Below are 22,105 nucleotides of genomic sequence, written 5' to 3'. Positions count from 1 at the left end.
GTTGATGTTATATTCCAGAAACTTTGTTTTTGTGGCTGCCATTTTTAACCTTTCATGTGCCATTTTAAAACTTTTGTACAGACTGCAAAAACACAGTTCTTGTAGTTTAATATACTCTCCCCATGTTTTATGATAGGACTAATTAAGAAATGACATTTATAACCCAGGAACAAAAATCATGTTACGTAGTGTAATAGAAGCATAATGTTTATTTGCCAATTAGCATGTTGCACTGAAATATTTAAACAATACCAGGTTCACACATTTAATACAAATATAACACTGAGCTGTGAAAACGAACAGCTGTAGCAACAGACGTCCCATCAGTTAATAATCTTGGATAAGTCTTAAATATAAATTAGCATCATGTTTTAGGAAAGTGTCTTAACTTGCAACACACAACACAAAGCAATACCTTATGTTTACATGTAGCTGTATAGTTAGTTATCAGATAGTTGGTCTTGTGGTATGTGTTGAAATTCCATCCCTCTCATGTCTGTGGATCTGTATCCTTTCAGAAGTTGGACCACAACAGTAGCTCAGTGGGGATGTTTGTCAGAACACATGATGAAAGCTTCTTTCGTGGCTTGTTATATTATGTAGAAGCTCAGCGCACGCACACACAAAAGCAATTTATGGCTTGATGGTTTACTCAGCAATTATTCTGTGAACATTGTCATGTATTTACATATTAAAACAAAGACAGAAGACTTTACCATATGAATTAGTCCTGACATACTGAGCCATGTCATATTTATGACATTTGCCTAGTAAGATGTATAAAAGATGTGTTACATAATGCACTTTCTTATGTTTGCTGTACTACTAAATTAGCACAACTGTTAGCACAACTGTTTTGTGTGAGACTGAAAACAGGAAAAATCCTTTTCAGATGAGGTAAGTGAACTTAGCAAGAACCTGGGAGATTGCATAGACATGATGCCTACAAAAAGTCAAATATCCCTCTCCCTCCTTCGAAGCACCAATGAAAAAGTAATTTTTCTTCTATCTTCAGAGTTATTGAGAGAGCATTTTTTTAATCTTCAACCAAGTTTTGTCCTGAGAGTTCCAAATGCTACAGGAATGGAAAGAGTAGCAATTTGGAGCTAATTCATTTTTTGTTTAGTTTGTATTGCCATCCCTACATCAAGGGTTTTTTTTAAAGAACTAAATTTCAAAGAATAACCCAGATATCAGACCACATACAAATATGGCAAAGTAACTTCCTGTATTTTTATTTACTACAGCACTAATTTTCTTTTTATACATTTGAAAGCTTCATTCTAGCTTATGCTTCTATTATGTATGAGGTCCTCCTGTTTCCAAACTGAATTTGAAGCAACTTTAGAATTAGGCCTAAATAAACCCTCAACTCTGGGAGAGGTTAGTATGCTAAGGCAATTTTGCTGCCTCAAGGTCCAGGCCTACCTGGTGACTTCACAAAGGTTTCCCAGGTTACCTCAAAAGGTTGTGAGTCCCTCCAGAGCATGTTGGGTTTAGTATGGGCTTAAGCAGCAGCAGGCTTAGTTTAGTAGGGAAGAGTATGGGGGTTGTCCCAAGAAAGCTGATGAGTTGCAGTGTGTAGAATCCTTTCTTCCACTTTGATCTACAACAGATTGGCAAAGAGATCCTACAGTTTCAATCTCAAAAGAAACAAGATTGCAACCATCTTGTCATACCATAATGGCTTCCCCAATAACTCCCATGTATCGCCCGGTTTTCTAGAAGATGCGTATGTGAGATCTGCGACTGGGTAGGTACAGATTTTTGCGCCTTGTACCTTCATCTTCTATAAGATACCTTTGTACTCTAGATCAGATGGGCACCGTAGCATGCTTCAGTATTTGCGTTTCAGTAGACCAGGGGTGGTCACAAAGTGCAGAGTGGGCTTTCAAGGCAAATAGAAGTTCCAACAGACTGTAAGCCAAGAGCTTCACTTTCTGGCTGTGCTCAAGTGCAGAGAAAAATCACATCCCTAGCCGTTCATGTGCCTCGTGTAGCTTCAGTGGTTGTGGCAGCTTTGAATAGACACAATTCCTAGTTAATTCAACTATAGAGAACATGATCTTCCAAGTTAATAATAATTCCCGCTTTGTCACAAAGGCTGTTACTCCCAGCTAGAATATGATGAGTGATTTAAACGAAGTGAAAAGGTGAGTGACATTTGCAAAATAGGCAAGGGATGATATATTTTTTATTGTTGCCTGTTGGTGTAAACATTGGGTCTTTGAGCTTATGATTCCAAGGTCTGCAGTAAATGTACACTCCCTTGAAACCTTAGTTTTAAATGCAATGGTTCAGAACAATTATAATTTAACAGACACACCATGTTTACAGTATTTCTCAATGCTTTCATATATGAATCACATATGTGCCTGTAACGTTGTGTCACAATGCACAGTATTTTCAGGTATGGTCGCATACAATGTTGCATGTGCCTATGCCATATGTTCTATTTGCAAGTAATGCTTACAAAGGTATTAAACACTGAACAAGAAAAAGTGCTGCTCTTCAGTGCAGAACTGGGACAATATATTTCTCAGTCAGATAAACATATTCACTCTTGTTAGATGTGGTATTTATACCTTGCTTTGCTTCAAGCAGCACTCGTGAAGGACACCTGATGTATCATGTCATGAAAGGTCAGGGAATAACGCTTCAGGAGACCTTGGAGAACAGCACCTCCCCACAACCTTTACACTCACAAAAAGATAACCTTTTTTTGTCCCCAAACGCTTACTAAAACACTGCTTCTTAAACTGTGAATCCAGACTCCAGGTGGGGTCCCCTTAGCTTAATGTTGTGATCCCAAAAATTTGGCATCGGTAAAAGTTTCCTGTGGAGACTAGGACACAGAGGAAATAATTTGAAATTAAGAGATTGCACCTAATCATTAGATCATCCTGACAGTAAGAGCTGCCTGACAAGTGGAATACACTGCCTCGGAGTGTGGTGGTGTCTCCTTCTCAGAGGCTGGATAGCCATCTGCTTTGATTCTGTGTTCCTGCCTGGAGGGGGGTGGGAATGGATGGGTCTTGTGGTCTCTTCCAATTCTATTTTAACCAACAGGTAAGAAAATGGAAATTTAACCTGTGATCTACGAAAAATACAAAAGCATGGAGCCAAGGGTGGATGGGAATGTACTTTTGCTTCCTATGCATTTACCATCCAACAATTAGTCTACTTTAATTGTGAATAACCAATAGGATTCAAGTCATGTATTCATGTCCAGAATGGGTAGCTTTTACCCCCTGGTGCTTTTGGGCCTATAACCCCCATCAGCCCTGTTAAAAACACTACTATTGTCTGGATGGATATTTCCAGATAGGACTTTTAATGAGTAATCACCATGCCACCTACATATAATATATAGAGATTTCAGTTAGCCATTTATAACACTCCATCTGTTTCCATCTATCTGTTTACTAAAGAAAAATTCATAGAGCAAAAAAAAAAAACAACAAGCAAAAATAAGAGCTGCTGCATGCCTTCTTATTGGGAGAATTAGAAAACACCATTTTCCCCTTTTTAGCTCAGTGCTGAGAAAGAGGCAGAGTTAAAGATGGAGACATAGGGAGATAGTTTTTGGAATACACCCAACTATGAGATCAGATAATATCACTGGTTTTCACCAGGCTTGGAAAAAGTGGGCAGTGCATGGAAAAGTGCACACAATGCTTCAGCTATGAACCAAAGCAACGTAATAATTAATTAGAGAAATTATTTTTAAGAGTCACTATATACTATGGAGGGCATCCAGTTAGGAACCTACATCTATGCCGATGTGGCTATTTCATAGCTCTGTTCAAAATCTTTTCTAGGCAGAAATCAAGCCTTTGCAAATGCTTAGCAAGGACGGAGAAAAGGAATGTAGAAGTGGCCTGATTCTTAAAGGGAGGAAAGCAAGGGTATCCTTGATTTGTGTGAATGCCCTCATTTCTCTCCCACCAGATCTGAGAATCTTGCTCAAGTTTAGTCTAAACAAAGATGTCGTCCAAAGTGCTGAATTCTCTCTCCAATACGTTTAGCACCCCAGACAGTGCTTTCTATAAGCCTCCTATACCAGTTATTTGTTATGTATATAATTGAGATTGTTTATTATATGTATGTATTGTTGTGTATTTTCCCTTAACTCTATGTTGTTAGAGGTTGTGGGAGGAACTGCAGACCATGTGACCCTGACCTTAGAATGTGATTGAATTAGAAGTCAGTTGAGGATTGAGTCATTTGGAAGTGAGAAGTCAGTGAAGTCTGTTGGTGTCAGAGCAAGAGTATATAGTTGGTATGCTGCAGGTAGAGTACGAGTCTGGAGCAGATGTATAGTACAGTCAGTTGAAGTAGAATACAGTATAATACAGTTATAAGTATAATTCAGTTAACATGAAACCAATAGCAATGTACCTGTATGTCAAATACATGAACTTTGTAAGTAAATCAACTCTGTTAACTTTTAATGAAGACTACTTATTTTTGGACTCTTGAGACCATGATTTAAAAGCAATGAGAGAGTAGATATTTATTTCGGCAACTGAAATAACACTTCTAAACATCAGGTATATATTTTGTGCACTGGCATATCTTTGTCCCTAACAGTTCAAAGAGATAGCCAGGGGATAACCAGGGAATTCAGTCTAATAGCTGAGAAACTGAAATTGCCTTGCATGAGTACTAGTGCATATTTACCACTAAGGAGAAGTTTGACTCAAGCGAGTTTTTAACTCTTCTCAGGAAGATCATACTTTACAAAAAGGTTACGAATGTAGGGGCTAAAACTCACCAGCACGCCAGACGGACTCTGCGTGAGCTCAGGAGTCCCCTAAAAGCCTGAGTAGCGGTGCAATGAAGAAGCAAGTTCGGTTCTTCTGCAAAGGCTATTTATTATTGCGGGCCTAGCAATAAGGTGACATCAGTGCCCACTCCACAAAAGTTTTGTCCCAACTTGAAATGGGGTTGCAATGCTTTTTATCACTTTCACAGAAAATTAAAGACACATCCTCATTAGTATACAGCAGTGGTTCCCAACTTTTTTTTTGAACAGGGCCCACTTTAACCAGGGACCACTGTAACCGGGGAGCATTCTCCAACATTAGTACCAAAAAGGTTACGAATCAATTTTTGGTCAACTTTAGAATCGGTTTGGTTATTTGAGGTGCTGATTCAGACAATTGCACTGGATAGACCACATCAGTTCTAGTTTCTGATAGAGAACATATGCCATTCAGTAGTTGCCATCTGCTCGCCCGCAGAAAACCATATTTAATAATCTAGAGCTGGCGTGATCTATCCAATGCAATGGTCAGCTCTGTGGAAAGGAACAGAAATAAAATTAATAAAGAGAAAGAAGGTTCACAGACCGGATTTTCATTCTTGAGCCCCACAGATTGAGAACCACTGGTATACAGCAATCATCTCATTGGTCTAAGCTGGCTACAACACATGTGGGATCTTAACAATGACACAACTATAGTCTATTGTTCTCCGGCCATGAACATTCCGTTGGAAAGTATCTATAGAGCGGTACTTCAAGCAGCTGGGAAATTAAGGGAGTATTAGGGAGTACTGTCTGTCCAACTCTAGTGAATTCATCCTTGACAGCTCTTTCTCTACACATCAGTATTTTTGCAAATGAAGGCCGTCTGCAAAAGCAGGCACATATGGCTGTAAATCAGGACATATGGGACTTACAATCATTGAAAGCTTCCATGAAAATCCCATTTTAAAACTACATCTCCCTCACTAACAAGGTCATGCCTTTCCAAAAGTTTATGATTATTCCAAATAGTGTGAATGCCAATTAATCTCCAAAAGGGTCACGCTTCCAAAAGCCTGTGGAGATTCCCGATTTTTCTCCAATAGATTTGTGAAGCATGCCCTCATTTCTCTCCCAGCAGAGCTGAGAATTTTGTCCAAGTTTTAGTTTAAACTTTAAAGATGCCATCCAAAGTGCTGAATTCTTTCTCCAATACGTTCAGCACCCCAAACAGTGCTTTTAAACTTTGGACTCAGCTGCCACACAGTACAGGATTGGATATTACTGTGAGGGCACCCCACCTAAGATAGTTCACAATATCCATACTACTATCATACAAATATGTGTCAAAAATGAAGTAGTGGGTTTACAAATTTATTTTAGGCTAAAATTGAATCCCAGAGCTGAGAAGGTTAAAGACTGACGAGTCTCTGCGAGATTTCTAGACCCTAAAATTTATTGTCATTTGGCTTTAACCCATGACAGCCCTTCAAATGGGAGATCTCATGTCTTCAGCAGTTTGGAACGCAGGGATGTAGCTTTCTTGGTTGAGTCAATCTATATATATAAAATGTTCTGACCGTTTTTCCCTTAATTTAAACAACAAAACTATTGGAGCAAATAACACCAAATTTGGCAGCAAAAGACATAGTCATCCGGTCTGTGTTTTTACAACATAAAAACATAAAAATACTATGTGGAAATGACAGAAAAAACCAAAAACTCAATAATGCATTCTGCACATGCGCGGAGCAGCCACCCACCCACCCACCCCAAAAAAAAGAAAGAAAAAAGGCACTCGGAGGCTGATGCAACACCAGGAAATGGCAGCCATCTCATGCCTGCGCAGAGGAGGCGATGGCGCAGGGAGGGGTTTGAATTTCTCCCACCAACCGACTTCTCTTCCTTCCCCATGCCCATGGGGATCTGCGGCAGGGCATGGTTGAAGGAGGCCTACTCGGCCAGGACGGGCAAGTCCTCCAGCGCCCAAGCCTGAAACTGAGGAGGAGGAGGAGGAGGAGGTAGAGGAGGGAGAAGGACAATGATGGAGGGGGCAGCATTGCTGCTCAGCCCGGTTGATGGAGGCATACGAGTCCTCAAGCACCCGAGCTGGAACAAGAGTATGGAGGAGGAGGGGCCAGAGGAGGGAGGAGGAGGACAACAAGGGGAGGTGGCTCTCCTGCTCCGCGCTGAGAGCTGGGCCGGCCAACAGAACTCACATGGGGGAACTTTTCCATGGCAAGGCCAGGCCAGGGTGCCGACTACTCTCCTCCTCCCTCCCCCTGGCTGCTACTGGAGCCAGGCGGTGAGTGAGGCCTAGCTATGGAGTCAGGAGCCACTGGAGAAACTGTGCAAGGAAAAAAACACCCGTGTAAAAAGGCAAGAGCTGGCAGGTGAGCGGGTGGAGGGAGGGAAGGTAGAAGAGCCAAGAGGAAAGAACAAGTGGCGGATTTCCTTGAGATTCCCCTCACTTGCCAGGCGTGCTCAGAAGGGCAGTGCCACGGACCCACTCCTCCTGTCGGCTGGAGCTTTTCACCCCCAAGGGAAGGCTGTGCCACTTGGCAATGGTGCTGCTGCTTCCCAATGGGGAGCGTGGGCAGAAACCTCCCCGCCCAGCGGCGCTTGCAACATAATTAGGATAATAAATATATAATATATATAAAAATATGGTATGATAATACAGGACAATATAAACTCTAATATCAGGACAGTAAATAAACAGCAACACTCTGAAAACAGGGAAATTCCAGAAAGAAAAACCCAGCCAGCTAACATCTCCCAATAAAGGAATCACTCAGGGAGGAATCAGCCAGGCTTTGAAACTACAAGGCCACTAAAGGCCAATCAAGGTGACTAATTACAGCATTCATTCTTCCCTCCAACAGACAAGAGATCATCCTCCCATGCTAGATATTATTCCACTGAGGGGGACGTGGGTTTAAAAAGAGAATTTTCAAAGATACTTCCAATGTCTATAAGTCCCATATGTTTTGATTGACCTAAGTTGCAAAAGGCCTATGTTTGAGAAAGGCCTGCACTTGAGAGAAAATGCTGATGTTTGGGAAAAGAGTTGTCCAGAGAAAAAGAAGTTACTTTCATAATAACAATACATCAAGTTGTTGTCGACCGCGTTTTAGGGGATCAGGGCCCTTGAGGAGAGACCCGATCCGGTCCTGAGAGAACGGACCTTGGCGGAGCCAATAGGAAAATGAGCCGCAATACAACCTGAAGCCGAAATGAAGAAAGTCCGCCAAAGTTGAAGGAAAATCCGCCAAGGAGTCTTTATTGAGCAATTCAGCTGAAGAGGACTCTAGTAGCGATCATTCGGTCTACTAGGGTACCATACAATCAAAATAAAGCCATATTTATACAAAATTTCGGTCTGACAGCCCTTTGAATTTCCCGCCCCGCTCCCCCGCCCATCTGATCGTTGATAGGCTAGAAGGTTGAACGAGGCGGGCTTTCGTTTCCCGCCTTGCTCCGTTGGCCCAATAGGAAGCTGCCTTTTGTCTCTACTCGGGCCAATCAGGAAAGAGAAGGCGGGAGTTATTGAAACAATGAGGTGACAGGGCAGGAACTGTCGGATTAAGTCCTGCTAGACTGATTTCTAAAGGGTGATTAATGGCAGCAATCAAGTGTGTCCGGGTTTCTGTCACGTATACAGATTTTAGATATGCCTTGGGGTGTCAGAGGTGGAAGCAAAGATGGGTGGTGATGAGCCATATTGACAGGCTCCGCAGGGCGCCTTCCTGAGGTGTCCTGGATTTTCCTTTGGGTGAGATATGACAATGTTTGCCTTGGGGCGAATCACCTTTAGGTCAACACTCCGAATTCGGCGACTCAAGCCCTATATTGTCCATGCAATTTGAATTTGATTGGGTTTTAGCGGGGGCAGATTATCCTTTTGTTTTTGGGAAGGGAAGCCTGGGTCATAGGAAATGGGATAACTTCTGGGGTTCAGGTTGAGTTCAAAATATTTCCTATTTGATTTCATGACTTGACAATTATATGAAATAAAATGAAAAATAAAATAAAGTTGGAATATGAACCATGCTGGGAAAAATACATATTTTCTGGGGATCCCAAAGAGTACAAATACATATAGGCAGATAGATAGATTTCATGGAAATAAGGGAGAATTCATAAAAGTGAGTTACATTGCATAAAAGGGAATCATGAATGGTATAAACAATTGAAAATATTTGATAAGAACGAAGTTCATAACATCTGGAGAACCCAGCATGGAAATTCATAAAAGTGGAGTTTTAGCAGCATGATTTTACAATTCATGAAGTTGTTATCTCTTGCCTCAGAGTGCAGGGATAATCCACAGTAAACTCCAGTAAAAAGTCTCAATCACCTTCTACTATAAATATATGGAATATAGAACATAAAGTCTTGATTTTTGAACTATCTTTTACAAAGTCCGGGGGGGGGGGGGGTGGTCACCTCGATCACAAAGTCAGAACTGGTTACCCACTACTCCCTTAGCTTCCCATACGGTTTTGAACCTTTCCAAAAGGGTCTCCTGACAAGGTGAATTTGGGTACCCAGGATGGCGGACCTAATGGATTAAAGCTGGTGCTGCTGAACACCAGATCAGTTAATGAGAAAATGACCATTATTGGTGATCTGATATTAGAAGAGTGAGCAGATTTGACATGTATAACAGAGACCTGGTTGGACGAGTTGGGTGGGGCTAACCTCTCTCAGCTCTGTCTTCCAGGCTACTCTGTTCAGCACCAGCCAAGATCCAGAGGGTGGGGTGGCGGGGTTGCAATAATTTTTCATTAAGGATCTGGAGAACAAACCCTATGAAGCGCGATTTAAAGAGCTGGGCATATTTAGCATAAGGCTGAGAGATGACATGATAGCCATATATAAATATAGGAGGGGTTGTCACAGGGAGGAGGGAGAAAGCTTGTTTCTTGCTGCCCTGGAGACTAGGATGCAGAACAATGGCTTCAAACTACAGGAAAAGAGATTCCACGTGAACATTAGGAAGAACTTCCTAACTGAGAGCCATTTAGCAGTGGAACTCTCTGCCCCAGAGTGCGGTGGAGGCTCCTTTGGAGTGTTTTAAACAGAGGCTGGATGACCATCTGTCAGGGGTGATTTGAATGCAATTTCCTGCTTCTTGGCAGAATGGGGTTGGACTGGATGGCCCACAAGGTCTCTTCCAACTCTAAAAAAAAAATTGATCTGAGAGACACAAGGCCTTGCATTATGCACTATCTATTATAGATTAATCCAGATAAAAATCTATGATAAAAGATGGATATGCAGTGCCACAGAATATTCAACAAAAGTATATGTGGCCCTCCAGCACAATTCCATGATCAATTTCCCTCAGTGACAGTAATGAAGATGAAAAGCCTTTGAACAATTGGGTGGGCAAGGCTGACCTGCCCCCTATGGAAGGGCTAGGGAGGGCAGAAGGATGTTCTCTATATGAAAAGATGGAATCACCTGTGTTATTGCAGGTTTCCTAGATGTGGATTTTATTTGGTACTTCGATAAGATTCCATGGAGGATATGTTGAGCAACATGAGCAGCCTTGAATACAAAGAGTGGGAGACTTCTCTAAGTTTGGATGAAAGTGTACTGTTTTACTTGAAAGGGAAATTAATCTCATCTGAGGATTCAAGGTTGATTTTCATCTGGCTGATGTTCCCTCTCCTCTACTTCTATTCTCAGAAAAATGAGCTGGAAAGAGGAGGATGTAAGCAAGAAGAGGCCCAACTAACTTCAGGCTCATCCTTGTCAGTCCATCTGGATCAGGCAGTGTGTGAGGCCAAGGGGATATTCTGGAGCAGAACTTCTTAAGCTTTTCTGATGAAGTCTTAGAGAAACTTTTCTTGGCTTATGTGTTGTGGCTTTTTTTCTCCTTTCAATGCCCCAGAGAAGGTGGGGAGGAATGGGCTAGTTGGATGCAGGTTTGAGGCCGTTGGGGTTTCAATTTGCCAAGGAAGAGCAATGGACCCAAGACAGCCTCTCTCCGAAGGCATCTCTGTCCTCTTTGTTGTGTGGTTGTGTAAAATAAAAATCTAAATGGAAGCTTTATCATCGTCTTTAAATCAAAATAAACTCTGATGTGTAATAAGGCTGTCACGTAGGCTTGAATAAAACAATAACAGTATCTTTATTCAGGTTCAAGAGTTCAAACACATATATAGGGCAACAATATGTAACAATCCTTTTAAATATGCCTCATCTCTTCTTTAAATGGTCAAACTTTGGAGAGCACGACAGCCATAACATTCCTGACCAAAAAATCCTGTCAGCTTCTTTTCTCCACTCTCCAGAAGAGGCAAAATATGAAATATAATATCAGAAAAACCGTTGGCCTACCTCTGCCAAGCCAGAGGCAACAGCCAATCAGAATGCTGGCTTGATCAGCCAAGCAGCTGTCGCCATAGCAACCCTTTCCAGTGAACTCATCGCAATATGGAGTCTCTATTTCATATTCCCTCACACTCTTCCCTCTAACTGTGTTCTCCTTTCTCCTTTGTAGAACATCAAGAAGATCTGCAGGGAACATTTTCCTTGGTGATGGAGGTCTGGAAAGGTGGCTCTGGAGTCTCCTGCCTGTAGGTATTCTCCGTTCTCCTTTACTCAGATCCTTGCTTAGCCCTGGGTGACCTTGTGCAAGTCATGTTCTCTCAGCCTCAGAGGAAGGCAAAAGGAAACCCTCTCTCCATGAGTCTCTTCTCCCCCCCCCCCCAGTGTTTCTGCATTTTACCATTTAGAACAGGGGTCCTCAAACTTTTTAAGTGGAGGGCCGGTTCATGGTCCCTCAGGCTGTTGAGGGGCCAAATTATCATTTGAAAACAAATACGAACAAATTCCTATGCACACTGCACATGTCTTATTTGTAGTGCAAAAACAAAAAACAAAAAACCCAACCACAACTATTTATTTATTTATTTACTACATTTATACCCCACCCTCTCTCACCTCGAAGGGGACTTAGAGCGGCTTACAAGTTGTATGTACATACAATATATCAGGGGTCCCTCAACTTTTTAAACGGGGCCAGTTCACGATCCTTCGGACCGTTGGAGGGCCGGACTATAGTTGGCCACCGAGCAATAATAATTAACAACAACAACAACAATAATAAAAAAGAGTTTTGGAAGAGACCCCTTGGGCCATTTAGTCCTATCCCTTTCTGCCTTTGTGCACCGAAAGCACAAGCAAAGCACCCCTGACAGATGGCCACCCAGCCTCAATGTTAATAATAATAATAATAATAATAATAATAATAATAATAATGGTTGTAAGAGAAGAAGAGACCCCTTGGGTCATTTAGCCCAACCCCCTTCTGCCCTTGTGCCATGGGGGCCGGATAAATGGCTTCAATGGGCCGATTCCGGCCCCCGGGCCTTAGTTTGGGGACCCCTGATTTAGAAATACAGTGTTTCCTCACTACTTTGTGGTTCGCTTTTCGCCCCTTCACTGTTTCGCGGTTTTTAATAAACACTAAAATAATAGTAGAAATAATAAAAGAATATTATAAATCCCTCTTTCTACTTCCTTCCTAAGGAGAAGCCTAAGTAAGAAAGGAAGGAAGGAAGGAAGGAAGGGGAAGCTGAAGGGAGAGAAAAGGAGGCTGAAGCAGCTTTGATTTCGCCTCACAAGGCATGCACGTGCTTGAGAGACAAAGAGGGGACAGAAATGCTATTTATTTATTTATTCCCATTATTTCTATCCCGCTCTTTTCACCCGAAGGGACTCAGGGCGGCTTACAAAACTGGCAGAATTCAATGCCAATACACAACAATACAAAAAGCAATTAAATATAGATTTAAAATAATACAAAATACTTAAGCCATTCATCCACAAAACATTGTCCAGACCGAGTCAAAGCCAACGAAACCTATTCTTTGAATGCTTGCTCACATAGCCAGGTCTTCACTTTCTTTCTAAAACTCAAAAGGGATGGAGCCTGCCGGATGTCAATCTTACTTGCCAGTGAGATTGTAAACAACACAAATATAGTGTCCCTCCTTTGCGGATTTTCACTTTTCGTGGGTGGTCCTGGAACATAACCCTCGCGATAAGTGAGGGAACACTGTAGTGGACTCCTGAATCCCCAGCTGCTGGGGATTGAAGGGAAAGGCTGCCACTGCCTTCACCCTACACATGTTGGCTCCCCCAATGAATCTGGTTAGCACCAGAGTTGAAACCATGCAAATCCGTGGGGAAAAAACAAAAGATCTTCTGCTGGCAGATGTGTAGCCTTCTTTATGTCCTTTAGAAATACATACATTTGACAAGGAGGTGTGACCCTTTATCATGGCTACATACATTTGACAAGGAGGTGTGACCCTTTATCATGGCTATCTTCACTAGTGCTCTGGGCCAGTTGAAGACCTCTTCGGAAAGCTCTCTTCAGTCTTGGGTAAGAAGTGAAAGGCAGGAGCAGTATATCTCTGCAGAGAAGGAAGGGGTCAAGACTTCAGAGGAAATGCTCTTCTCTTTCTTTCACAGCACTTCTGCACAATGTTTCGGCCACCACTGAAGGCCAGGAAGGACGGGGAGCCAAACCAAGTGGAATCTTGGGTAAGGAGCTAAATGCAGAAGCATTAAATTTATTAGAAGAAGAGAGAAGCAGGTCAAGGTTTCATAGAAAGTGCTCTAATAGCCATGTTGCTATTCTGCTTTTCATAGGGACCCTCCCCCCCCCCATCACATTCAATCAGGGAGTTCCATCTCTGGATCCTGTAATAACCCTCTATCTCCTCAGCATGGCTTACAAAGGGTTCTGTTGTTGACATTTTGTGATTTTCTTCTCTTTACTAGTTCTCAACCTCATCACCTTGCCTCACCACGAAGCACACCAACCTCAACAACAAGTGCCTCGGAACCATTAGATTCAGTCCTAGCGCCTCCACACTCAGCACACACTCCAGCACCCCCAGAACATGTACCACCTCCAATAACAGGAGTTTCAGTCACAACACCAAACAAGCTATCATCAAATTAATGCTGGAGTGCATCAATGCATCTTATATGTTCCATATGAGACGAAACCTTTAAGAAGAAATGTAGGGACATTAGTGGACATCTTGTCTTCAGGAGTGCTCAAGAGCTATTAAAAACCACCATATCGGAAGGCTCTCTTCAGTTTTGGATAAGGAGAGAAAAGCAGGAGCATTATACTTTTGCAAAGAGGAGGGAGTCAAGGTTTCAGAGGAAATGTCTCTTCGTTTCTGCACTTTACCACCAACACCACCCCGAAGACCAGAGGCCATGAAGAGTGAGGCTCCATCAAAGCATACGAAATCTGGATAAGGCGCTAAAGGCAGAAGCATCAGACTTCTGGAAAAAGAAAGGGGTCAGGGTTTCAGAGAAAATGTCTCATCTCTTTCATAGCATTCCTGGAGTGTACCAGCACCACACCAAGCCCAGAGACCATGATGAGTGGGGGACCCATTTTAGCAGTCTTTCAAAACCTGGGTAAGGAACCAAAGGCAGAAGAATTATATTTTTGTAAAGAAGAGGGGGGTCCTGAATTCAGAGGAAGGATTCCTGGGGGGGGGGGGGGTGAATTCACCCACCAAGACTGGAAAGCAAAAATATTGGGTCTTTAGAGGGCTCTTTTGAATCCTGGGTAGGGAACGAAAGGCAGAAGGATTACCTTTCTGCCCAAGCACTGCAACACAAGGGAGTAGGGCCCTATTTCAATTCTTAGAGAAGGGCAAATGAAGAGATTGGAGGGGCCAAGCAGGTGACTGTTTCCCTGCTTTCTCTGTGCTTCCTCTTTCTAAGGAGGATGTCACTAGTGGATATCAGCAACCTCGAGACTGAAGACTGTGCCCTTCAAATTCAGCTAGCTGGAACTTGAAAAATGGTGGGATTTGGAGGGGAATCTAAAAAGGAATGATAAGAGTTGTATTCTATCCCCATCCAGAGAGCTGCGTGACTCCCACTGACGATGGAGCTGGACCAACTTGCCACACATGCCTATCATGATCCAACTCAGGAAGTGGGGAATTTTGGAAGGAAGGCCTGAAGGAGGAGGATGGGAGTTGTATTCCATCCACACCCGGAGAGCTGTGTGACTGACTTCAACTAATGATGGATCTGGATCAAAAATCTCAAACAGTTCTGGTCCCCAGCACTTCAGATATTAAACATGTATTCCTATAATGTGAGAGATCTCATCAATTTCATATGGCTTCCTTGAACACCCATGTCACCTGAAGATGGAAGCTAAGCAGGATCGGGCCCGGTTATGTCATAGATGGGTGACCACTTGAGAAGACCAGGGTCTGTAGGCTTGGTCAGCAGCCTAGTCAATGCTTCCCTTTGAAAGGCAGCTTAGGGTCCTTGGTTATTTGTTGGCAGTCTCCCATCCAAGTCCTAACCAGGGCTGGTCCTGCTTTGCTCCTAAGCTCAGACCTAAAATATCAAGACAGATAATCCACAATATCAGCTTTGAACTGGGTTCCATGAGTCCACACTGCTATATAACCCAGATCAAAGCAGATAATGTGGGATTTACAGCAGGCATGGGGAAACTCCCCCCCCCCCCCCCGGTGTTTTGGACTCCAACTCCTACAATTCCTAACAGCCTACCGGCTGTTAGGAATTGTGGGAGTTGAAGTCCAAAACACCGGGAGGGCCAAAGTTTGCTCATGCCTGATCTACAGGCCCTTCCATACTGCCCCTGTATCCCAGGATCCAATCCCAGTTTATCTCAGGTTATCTGGCAGCGGGGACTCCTATATTCCAGTTCAAAGCAGATAATCTGGGATCAGATCATGGGATAAAGGGTCATGTCAAAGGAGCCTCTGGTGTTAAAGCGCTGAGCTGCTGAACTTGCAGACCGAAAGGTCCCAGGTTCAAACCCGGGGAGCGGAGTGAGCGCCCGCTGTTAGCTCCAGCTTCTGCCAACCTAGCAATTCGAAAACATGCAAATGTGAGTAGATCAATAGGTACCGCTCCGGCGGGAAGGTAATGGCGTTCCATGCAGTCATGCCGGCCACATGACCTTGGAGGTGTCTACGGACAACGCTGGCTCTTCAGCTTAGAAATGGAGATGAGCACCAACCCCCAGAGTCGGATAAGACTGGACTTAACGTCAGGGGAAACCTTTACCTTTACCTTTTTACAAAGGGCCCTATGAAAGGCCAAAGCGGGATATAAATCAATATAAAATATAGTCATGATACTGGGTTACTGTGAGTTTTCTGGGCTGTATGGCCATGTTCCAGAAGCATTCTCTCCTGATGTTTTGCCCACATCTATGGTAGGCATCCTCAGAGGCATTGTGAGGTGTTAGAAACTAGGCAATTGTAGTTTATGTATCTGTGGAAGGTCCAGGGTGGAAGAAAGAACTGTAGTCTGCCTGAGGCAAGTGATGATTAGCATTGAATAGCCTGGCAGCTTCAAAGCCTGGCTGTTTCCTGCCTGGGAGAATCCTTTGTTGGGAGGTGTTAACTGGCCCTGATTGTTTCTTGTCTGGAATTCCCCTGTCTTCTGAGCACTTGATGAACCAACGTGGACACAGCATATTATTTGGGAACATGGAAATGCTGGACCACTCTAGCCTAGCAACCACCATGTCAGATTATACGGAGAAGCCGTTGAAATCCACCAACATATGGACAATTTCAACAGAAAAGAGGAAACCATGAAAATGAACAAAATCTGGCTACCAGTATAAAAAAAACAATCTAAAAACAGGATAGTAAATACAGTACGGGCCCCTGGTGGTAGCGCAGTGTGTTAAAGCGCTGAGCTGCTGAACTTGCAGACTGAAAGGTCCCAGGTTCAAATCCCAGGAGCGGAATGAGCGCCCGCTGTTAGCCCCAGCTACTGCCAACCTAGCAGTTCAAAAACATGCCAATATGAGTAGATCAATAGGTACCGCTCTGGTGGGAAGGTAACGGCGCTCCATGCAATCATGCCGACCACATGACCTTGGAGGTGGCTACGGATAACGCCGGCTCTTCGGCTTAGAAATGGAGATGAGCACCAACCCCCAGAGACGGTCACGACTGGACTTAACGTCAGGGGAAAACCTTTACCTTTAAATAAAGAACAATCAGAACAACAATCCTCACAACAAAGGATTCCCCCAGGCAGGAAACAGCAAGGCTTTGAAGCTGCCAGGCTATTCAATATTAATCAAGCTGGCCAACTGCAATATTCACACTTGCCTCAAACAGACAAGAGTTATTTCTCCCAGCCTGGACCTTCCACTGATACATAAACCACAATTGCCTAGTTTCCAATACCTCACAATGCCTCTGAGGATGCCTGTCCTAGATGTGGGCGAACCATCAGGAGATAATGCTTCTGGAACATGACCATACAGATCGGAAAACTCACCGCAACCCAGTGATTCCGGCCATGACAAGGGGAACATTCATGAATGGCAGGAAGTGCAGCTGGATGGCTGAGAAAGATGCACCGGGCGCTATTCAACGGAGAGGTTAAAACAAACCCGGAAGTTGGCCCTTCTATGCCCGCTTGACTCTAGGGCGCCGCAGCCACTGTTTCGACGAAAGGGGCGGGATTCGAAAGGAAAGGCGGAAAGAGAGCTGATTGGCTGAGCTGCTGCGGGTGTCCACGGAAGCAGCGGTTGATCTGCGCAGGGCGAGGGAGGCGTGTTTCTGGGCCGTCGAACTGTGGTGGCATCCCTCTGAGCATGCGCAGACCCCCCCTCCGCGCAAGGGAAGGGAGGCCTCTTTGGGGCGAAGAGGAAGAGGGAGGATCCAGGGACAGTCGGGAAATATCCCCGAAATAAGCAAGTATTCGTTTTAATATAAGGGCCCCCTACTATGCAATTCACTATGCTATTATACAGAATGGGGCCTCTACGGATTTTGGTATTCGCTGGTGGATCCTGGGACCAAATCCCAGTAGATATCCAGGGCCCACTGGAGCAGGCATGGGCAAGCTGGGGCCCTCCAGTTGTTTTGGACTTCAACTCCCACAATTCCTAACAGCCGGTAGGCTGTTAGGAATTGTGGGAGTTGAAGTCCAAAACACCTGGAGGGTCCAAGCTTGCCCAGGCCTGCACTGGAGACTCTGCCTGTACCCATCTTTATTGTTTACCCATCCTGCAGAAGATCACTGCCCTATATTATTTTATAATTATTATTATTATATCCCAGGATCTGATCCCAGATTATCTGCTTTATATGAGTCTTCACTGCCAGATAATCTGGGATAAAAAGATAATCTGGGATCAGATCCTGGAATATAGGGGCAGTGTGGAAGGGATCCTAGAGGCCTTTAGACAACTCCACATAACTGTGTAAAATCCCACATTTTGAACCGGGTTATATGGTAGTGTGGACTCAGATAGCCCAGTTCAAAACTGATATTGTGGATTATCTGCCTTGATATTCTGGTTTATATGACTTTGTGGAAGGGCCCTAAATCAGCTGTCAAATTTTAAGACACGACTGAAGACCTATCTCAGCCAGCAGACCTATTTTGAGTCAGTTTTTTTTTTAAAAAAACAACTGTAAATGTTAACGTCCAATCCTGTGGTCTGTCATATTTTAACCTTTGTTCTGTGTATTTTAATATGTGTATATTTCTCCCCAATTTTTTTTATTATTTAAACTTTATAATAATTTGCTTATACTTAGTTTCCATTGGTGCTCATATTTATACATACCTCATTTCCATGTAACATTGCTTTTATTTGCACTCTCTCTTTTTAAACATCATTCTCTTGGAAAAAAAGGAAAAAAGAAAAAAAGGGGGTGAAAAACAGTGGAGCGGGGAGATAGGTCTATCCCAATCTAGTCACAAAGAAAGCTAATATTATATGCTTCACTCTCTAGACCCCTCTTTACTAACTATTTTCTCGTATTATAACATTAACAAAAAAACATTCATTTATTCTTCAAAACTCAGAATTGGTAAGCCCTTCTCTTCTTCATGCAAATAGTGAATAAAAGGTTTCCAGGGACAGAAAGTGAGGTGATATCTTCTGAATAGGGGCACAGATAGCATAACAAACATCACATGGTTGTTAGCTCTTTCCTATGCTATCCAAAGATAGATAGATGGCTGGACTTACACTTAAAAATGCACCTGTTCCAACTTGCATACAAATTCAACTTAAGGACAAACCTACAGAACCTATCTTGTTTGTAACATCGGGGCTACCTGTATGTATTTTATTGAATGTTTTAATGATGAAATGAGGAGAGGTGAGTAAGAAATAAAATGTATTATAATTATTTTATACATCATGAAACATCCAGTCCAGTTGAACTACATCCTCTCTGTTTCAGGAGCAGCTTGGAGAGGCACCACTCTCTGCCTGGAGCTGCCATGTCTGGGATTGGGAACAAGCGCATGGCTGCAGAGGCCAGTCCCTCGGGGCTTCCAGAAAAGAAAGCCAGCGTTGAGGACTCGGGGACCACTGTAGAGACCATTAAGCTTGGGGGTGTCTCCTCAACGGTTTGTGTTTCTTTTTGCCCTTCTTTCCTTCCTGTCTTAATAATTACCCATCCCTCTCATTGTCCAATGCCAGGTAGCCCAGATCGTAGCTTATCATCTGAGAGAGAATAAAGCGTAAGATGAGCCTGTGTTGATGGTGTTGTGTTTTCAGGAGGAATTAGACATCCGCACTCTCCAGACCAAGAATCGGAAGCTGGCGGAGATGCTGGACCAGCGACAAGCTATTGAGGATGAGCTGCGTGAACACATTGAGAAGCTGGAACGACGGCAGGCCACCGATGATGCCTCGCTGTTGATTGTCAACCGCTACTGGAGTCAGGTCTGTTGCTTTATTCCCCTTGATGCTGAGATTCAATGTGGCAGTTACAATGCATTGAATTGGGTCTTGGGAGATGTATGAAATCTAATGAGTTTTCTTAGACCAGTCACATACTTTCTGAGTCTGACTGACTTAACTTACATGAGTCAACAGTGTGATGCAGTAACTAAAAAAGCCACTGTGATTCTAGGCTACACCAGTAGCAGTATAGAGTGTAGGGATTGAAGGAATTCATAGTCCTACCCTATTCTGCTTTGATCACACCTCATCTGTTCAGTTCTGAGTGCCACAACCCAAGGATGAGATTTGAAAGCTAGAATAAGTTCAGAGAAGGGCAACCAAAATAATAAAAGGTTTGGAAACCAAGCCCTATGACAGTGTTGTCAAACCTGTGGACCTCCATGTGTTTTGGACTTTATCTCCCAGAATTCCTTACTATTCGACAAACTGGCTAGGGGTTGTGGGAGTTGGAGGCCCAAACATTTCGAGGGCTGCAAGTTTGGTACCTCTGTCCTGTGAGGAACGGCTGAGGGAGCTGGGTATGGTTAGCTTGAAGAAAAGAAGGCTAATAAGGGACATGAGAGTCATGTTTAAATATTTGAATGGATGTCACATTGAGGAGGGGGCAAGCTAATTTTCTGCTGTTCTAGAGACTAGGACATGGAGCAATGGATTCAAATTGCAGAAGGAAATGTGATCTCTTCCAAGTCTATTATTCTGTGATTCTATGAAAAGAGATTCCACTTGAACTTTAGGAATAACTTCCTGATAGCAGGAGCTATTCAACAGTGGAATATGCTGTTTGGAAGTGGGATGGATTCTCCCTTCTCTGGAGGTTTTTAAGCAGAAACTGAATGACCCTCTGTTGGGATGTTTTGATTGTTGGGCAGGCAGGATGTTGGACTGAGTGCTCTGTGGTCTCTTCCACCTCAATGATTCTTCAGGATTTTTGGGAAGGTCAGGTGGGGAAAAGAAGAGCCATGTATGGATTCTTGATTAAGCTCTTGGGATATTAAGGTGACTGATAGGTGCACGAAGGAATGCTCGTTCCTTTAATTTTATTTACTCCATTCTTCTTCATTTTATTTACTCCTGTCTTCTTCAAAAGTAAGTATAGATATTTTTGTTTGCTCCCTTAAGTTTGATGAGAACATTCGCATCATTTTGAAACGCTATGACTTGGATCAAAGCCTTGGAGACCTCCTCTCAGAACGTAAAGCCCTGGTGGTGCCAGAACCCGAACCTGATTCAGACAGCAACCAGGAGCGCAAAGATGAGAGGGAGAGAGGTAAGTCTTTTGATTCTGGCTCCTTTGTGATTAGTGTGTACTTTTTCTGTAATGTAACACTATATATTTAATTGCTTTATCTGTATCTCATTTTCCTTCCAAATGGGACCCATTAATTGAAAAAAAAAGTTCAATGAATTAAAAAATACAGGTTGAGCATCCCTTATCTGGAATTCCAAAATCCAAAATACTTCAAAGTCATCCACCTGAGTGGCTGAGATAGTAGCACCTTTGCTTTTCTGATGGCTCAGTGTACAAAAACGTTTCATGCCAAAAATTATATTTAAAAATGTATGTGTAATTACCTTGAAGCTATATTTAAGAGATGTATATGCAACATAAATTAATTTTGTGTTTAGATTTTGTTTCCATTTCCAAGATACTTCATTTTGTAGGCATATACAGTACAGGGATTTCAAAATTTGAAAAAAATCTGAAATCCAAAACACTTCTGGTCCCAAGTGTTATGGATAAAGGATGTTTGACCTGTAAAGGGATTTAAAACGATTAAAAAAGGCATCATACTAATTTTTCAAAACATTATGTCGAGTGAGGTGTCAATCTCAAATAACTTATTTTGCACATCTTAAAAGAGCAGCAAGTTGCTTGTTATTTATTTGATTGTTGTATTTTTACTGCCAGGGATGGAGATGAATGTTTATAGGATTTCTTAAACCTCCTGTACCAAAAATGGCTTATATAGTTTGAGCTGTCATGCATCTCCTGTACCACGCATTACTCACGAGCTGAAAGAGGTGGCATTTTAATTGCACCTAGAGTTCTTGGGAGATGAGCTGCATGCCCTCATGGCCTTGTTCTTGCACTGTCTTTTGCTAGGAGAGACATTTGAGCCTGCATTCTCCTTTCTGGCCACTTTGGCCAGCAGCACCAGTGAAGAAATGGAATCTCAGCTACAGGAACGTGTGGAGTCTTCCCGCCGGGCAGTCACTCAGATTGTGACCATGTATGACAAACTTCAGGAGAGAGTGGATGTCCTGACCCAGAAGCTGAACAGCGGAGGTATGGCATGTCCTTTCCAGCTGAGGTTAAATTTGAGGACATTCCATTATCAGGATTTTTAAAAATCTGTATGTGAATAGCTTTTTTTAATTATATGGCATCAATTCCCTTTGAGATTAGACTGTTGTTAGTAAATATATCTTGAGGTTGATTTGCCAATTATGTTGTGATTAGTAGTACAAGTTCTTCTTGCAATCCAGTACTTTATAGTGAATGGAAAGGAATAGGTGACATAAATCGTTGTATGTTGTTGTGTGCCTTCATGTCACTCTGATTTACAGTGAACTTAAGA

General features: G+C 42.9%; 1 protein-coding gene and 2 long non-coding RNA genes across 4 annotated transcripts in view; 2 read left to right on the top strand and 1 right to left on the bottom strand.

The window, feature by feature from the left end:
• Positions 1–11,210: 11,210 nt before the first annotated feature.
• LOC134296558 (uncharacterized) lies at positions 11,211–14,905 on the top strand. The gene is made up of 4 exons (XR_010003351.1): positions 11,211–11,340; positions 13,244–13,315; positions 13,556–14,212; positions 14,667–14,905. It is a non-coding gene; the product is annotated as an uncharacterized LOC134296558 (long non-coding RNA).
• On the bottom strand, positions 12,429–17,235 carry LOC134296559 (uncharacterized). The gene is made up of 2 exons (XR_010003352.1): positions 17,093–17,235; positions 12,429–13,323 (listed from the first exon to the last, which is right to left on the bottom strand). It is a non-coding gene; the product is annotated as an uncharacterized LOC134296559 (long non-coding RNA).
• Positions 17,236–17,352: 117 nt separating this feature from the next.
• Positions 17,353–22,105, top strand: part of rnf20 (ring finger protein 20) — a 32,430-nt gene continuing 27,677 nt past the window's right edge. For both annotated transcript variants that reach the window (XM_003216625.4, XM_008103508.3), the window contains exons 1-5: positions 17,353–17,510; positions 19,018–19,186; positions 19,338–19,505; positions 20,646–20,793; positions 21,631–21,813. In XM_003216625.4, the coding sequence (XP_003216673.1) occupies positions 19,058–19,186; positions 19,338–19,505; positions 20,646–20,793; positions 21,631–21,813 (628 nt within the window). In that variant the 5' untranslated portion in view covers positions 17,353–17,510; positions 19,018–19,057. The remainder of the gene's footprint in view (positions 17,511–19,017; positions 19,187–19,337; positions 19,506–20,645; positions 20,794–21,630; positions 21,814–22,105) is intronic.

This window comes from Anolis carolinensis, chromosome 2 (genome assembly GCF_035594765.1).
Source record: "Anolis carolinensis isolate JA03-04 chromosome 2, rAnoCar3.1.pri, whole genome shotgun sequence".
NCBI lineage: Eukaryota > Metazoa > Chordata > Lepidosauria > Squamata > Dactyloidae > Anolis > Anolis carolinensis.
The sequence above is the reverse complement of the archived record's forward strand: the minus strand, read 5'-3'. Positions and strand labels throughout refer to the sequence as shown.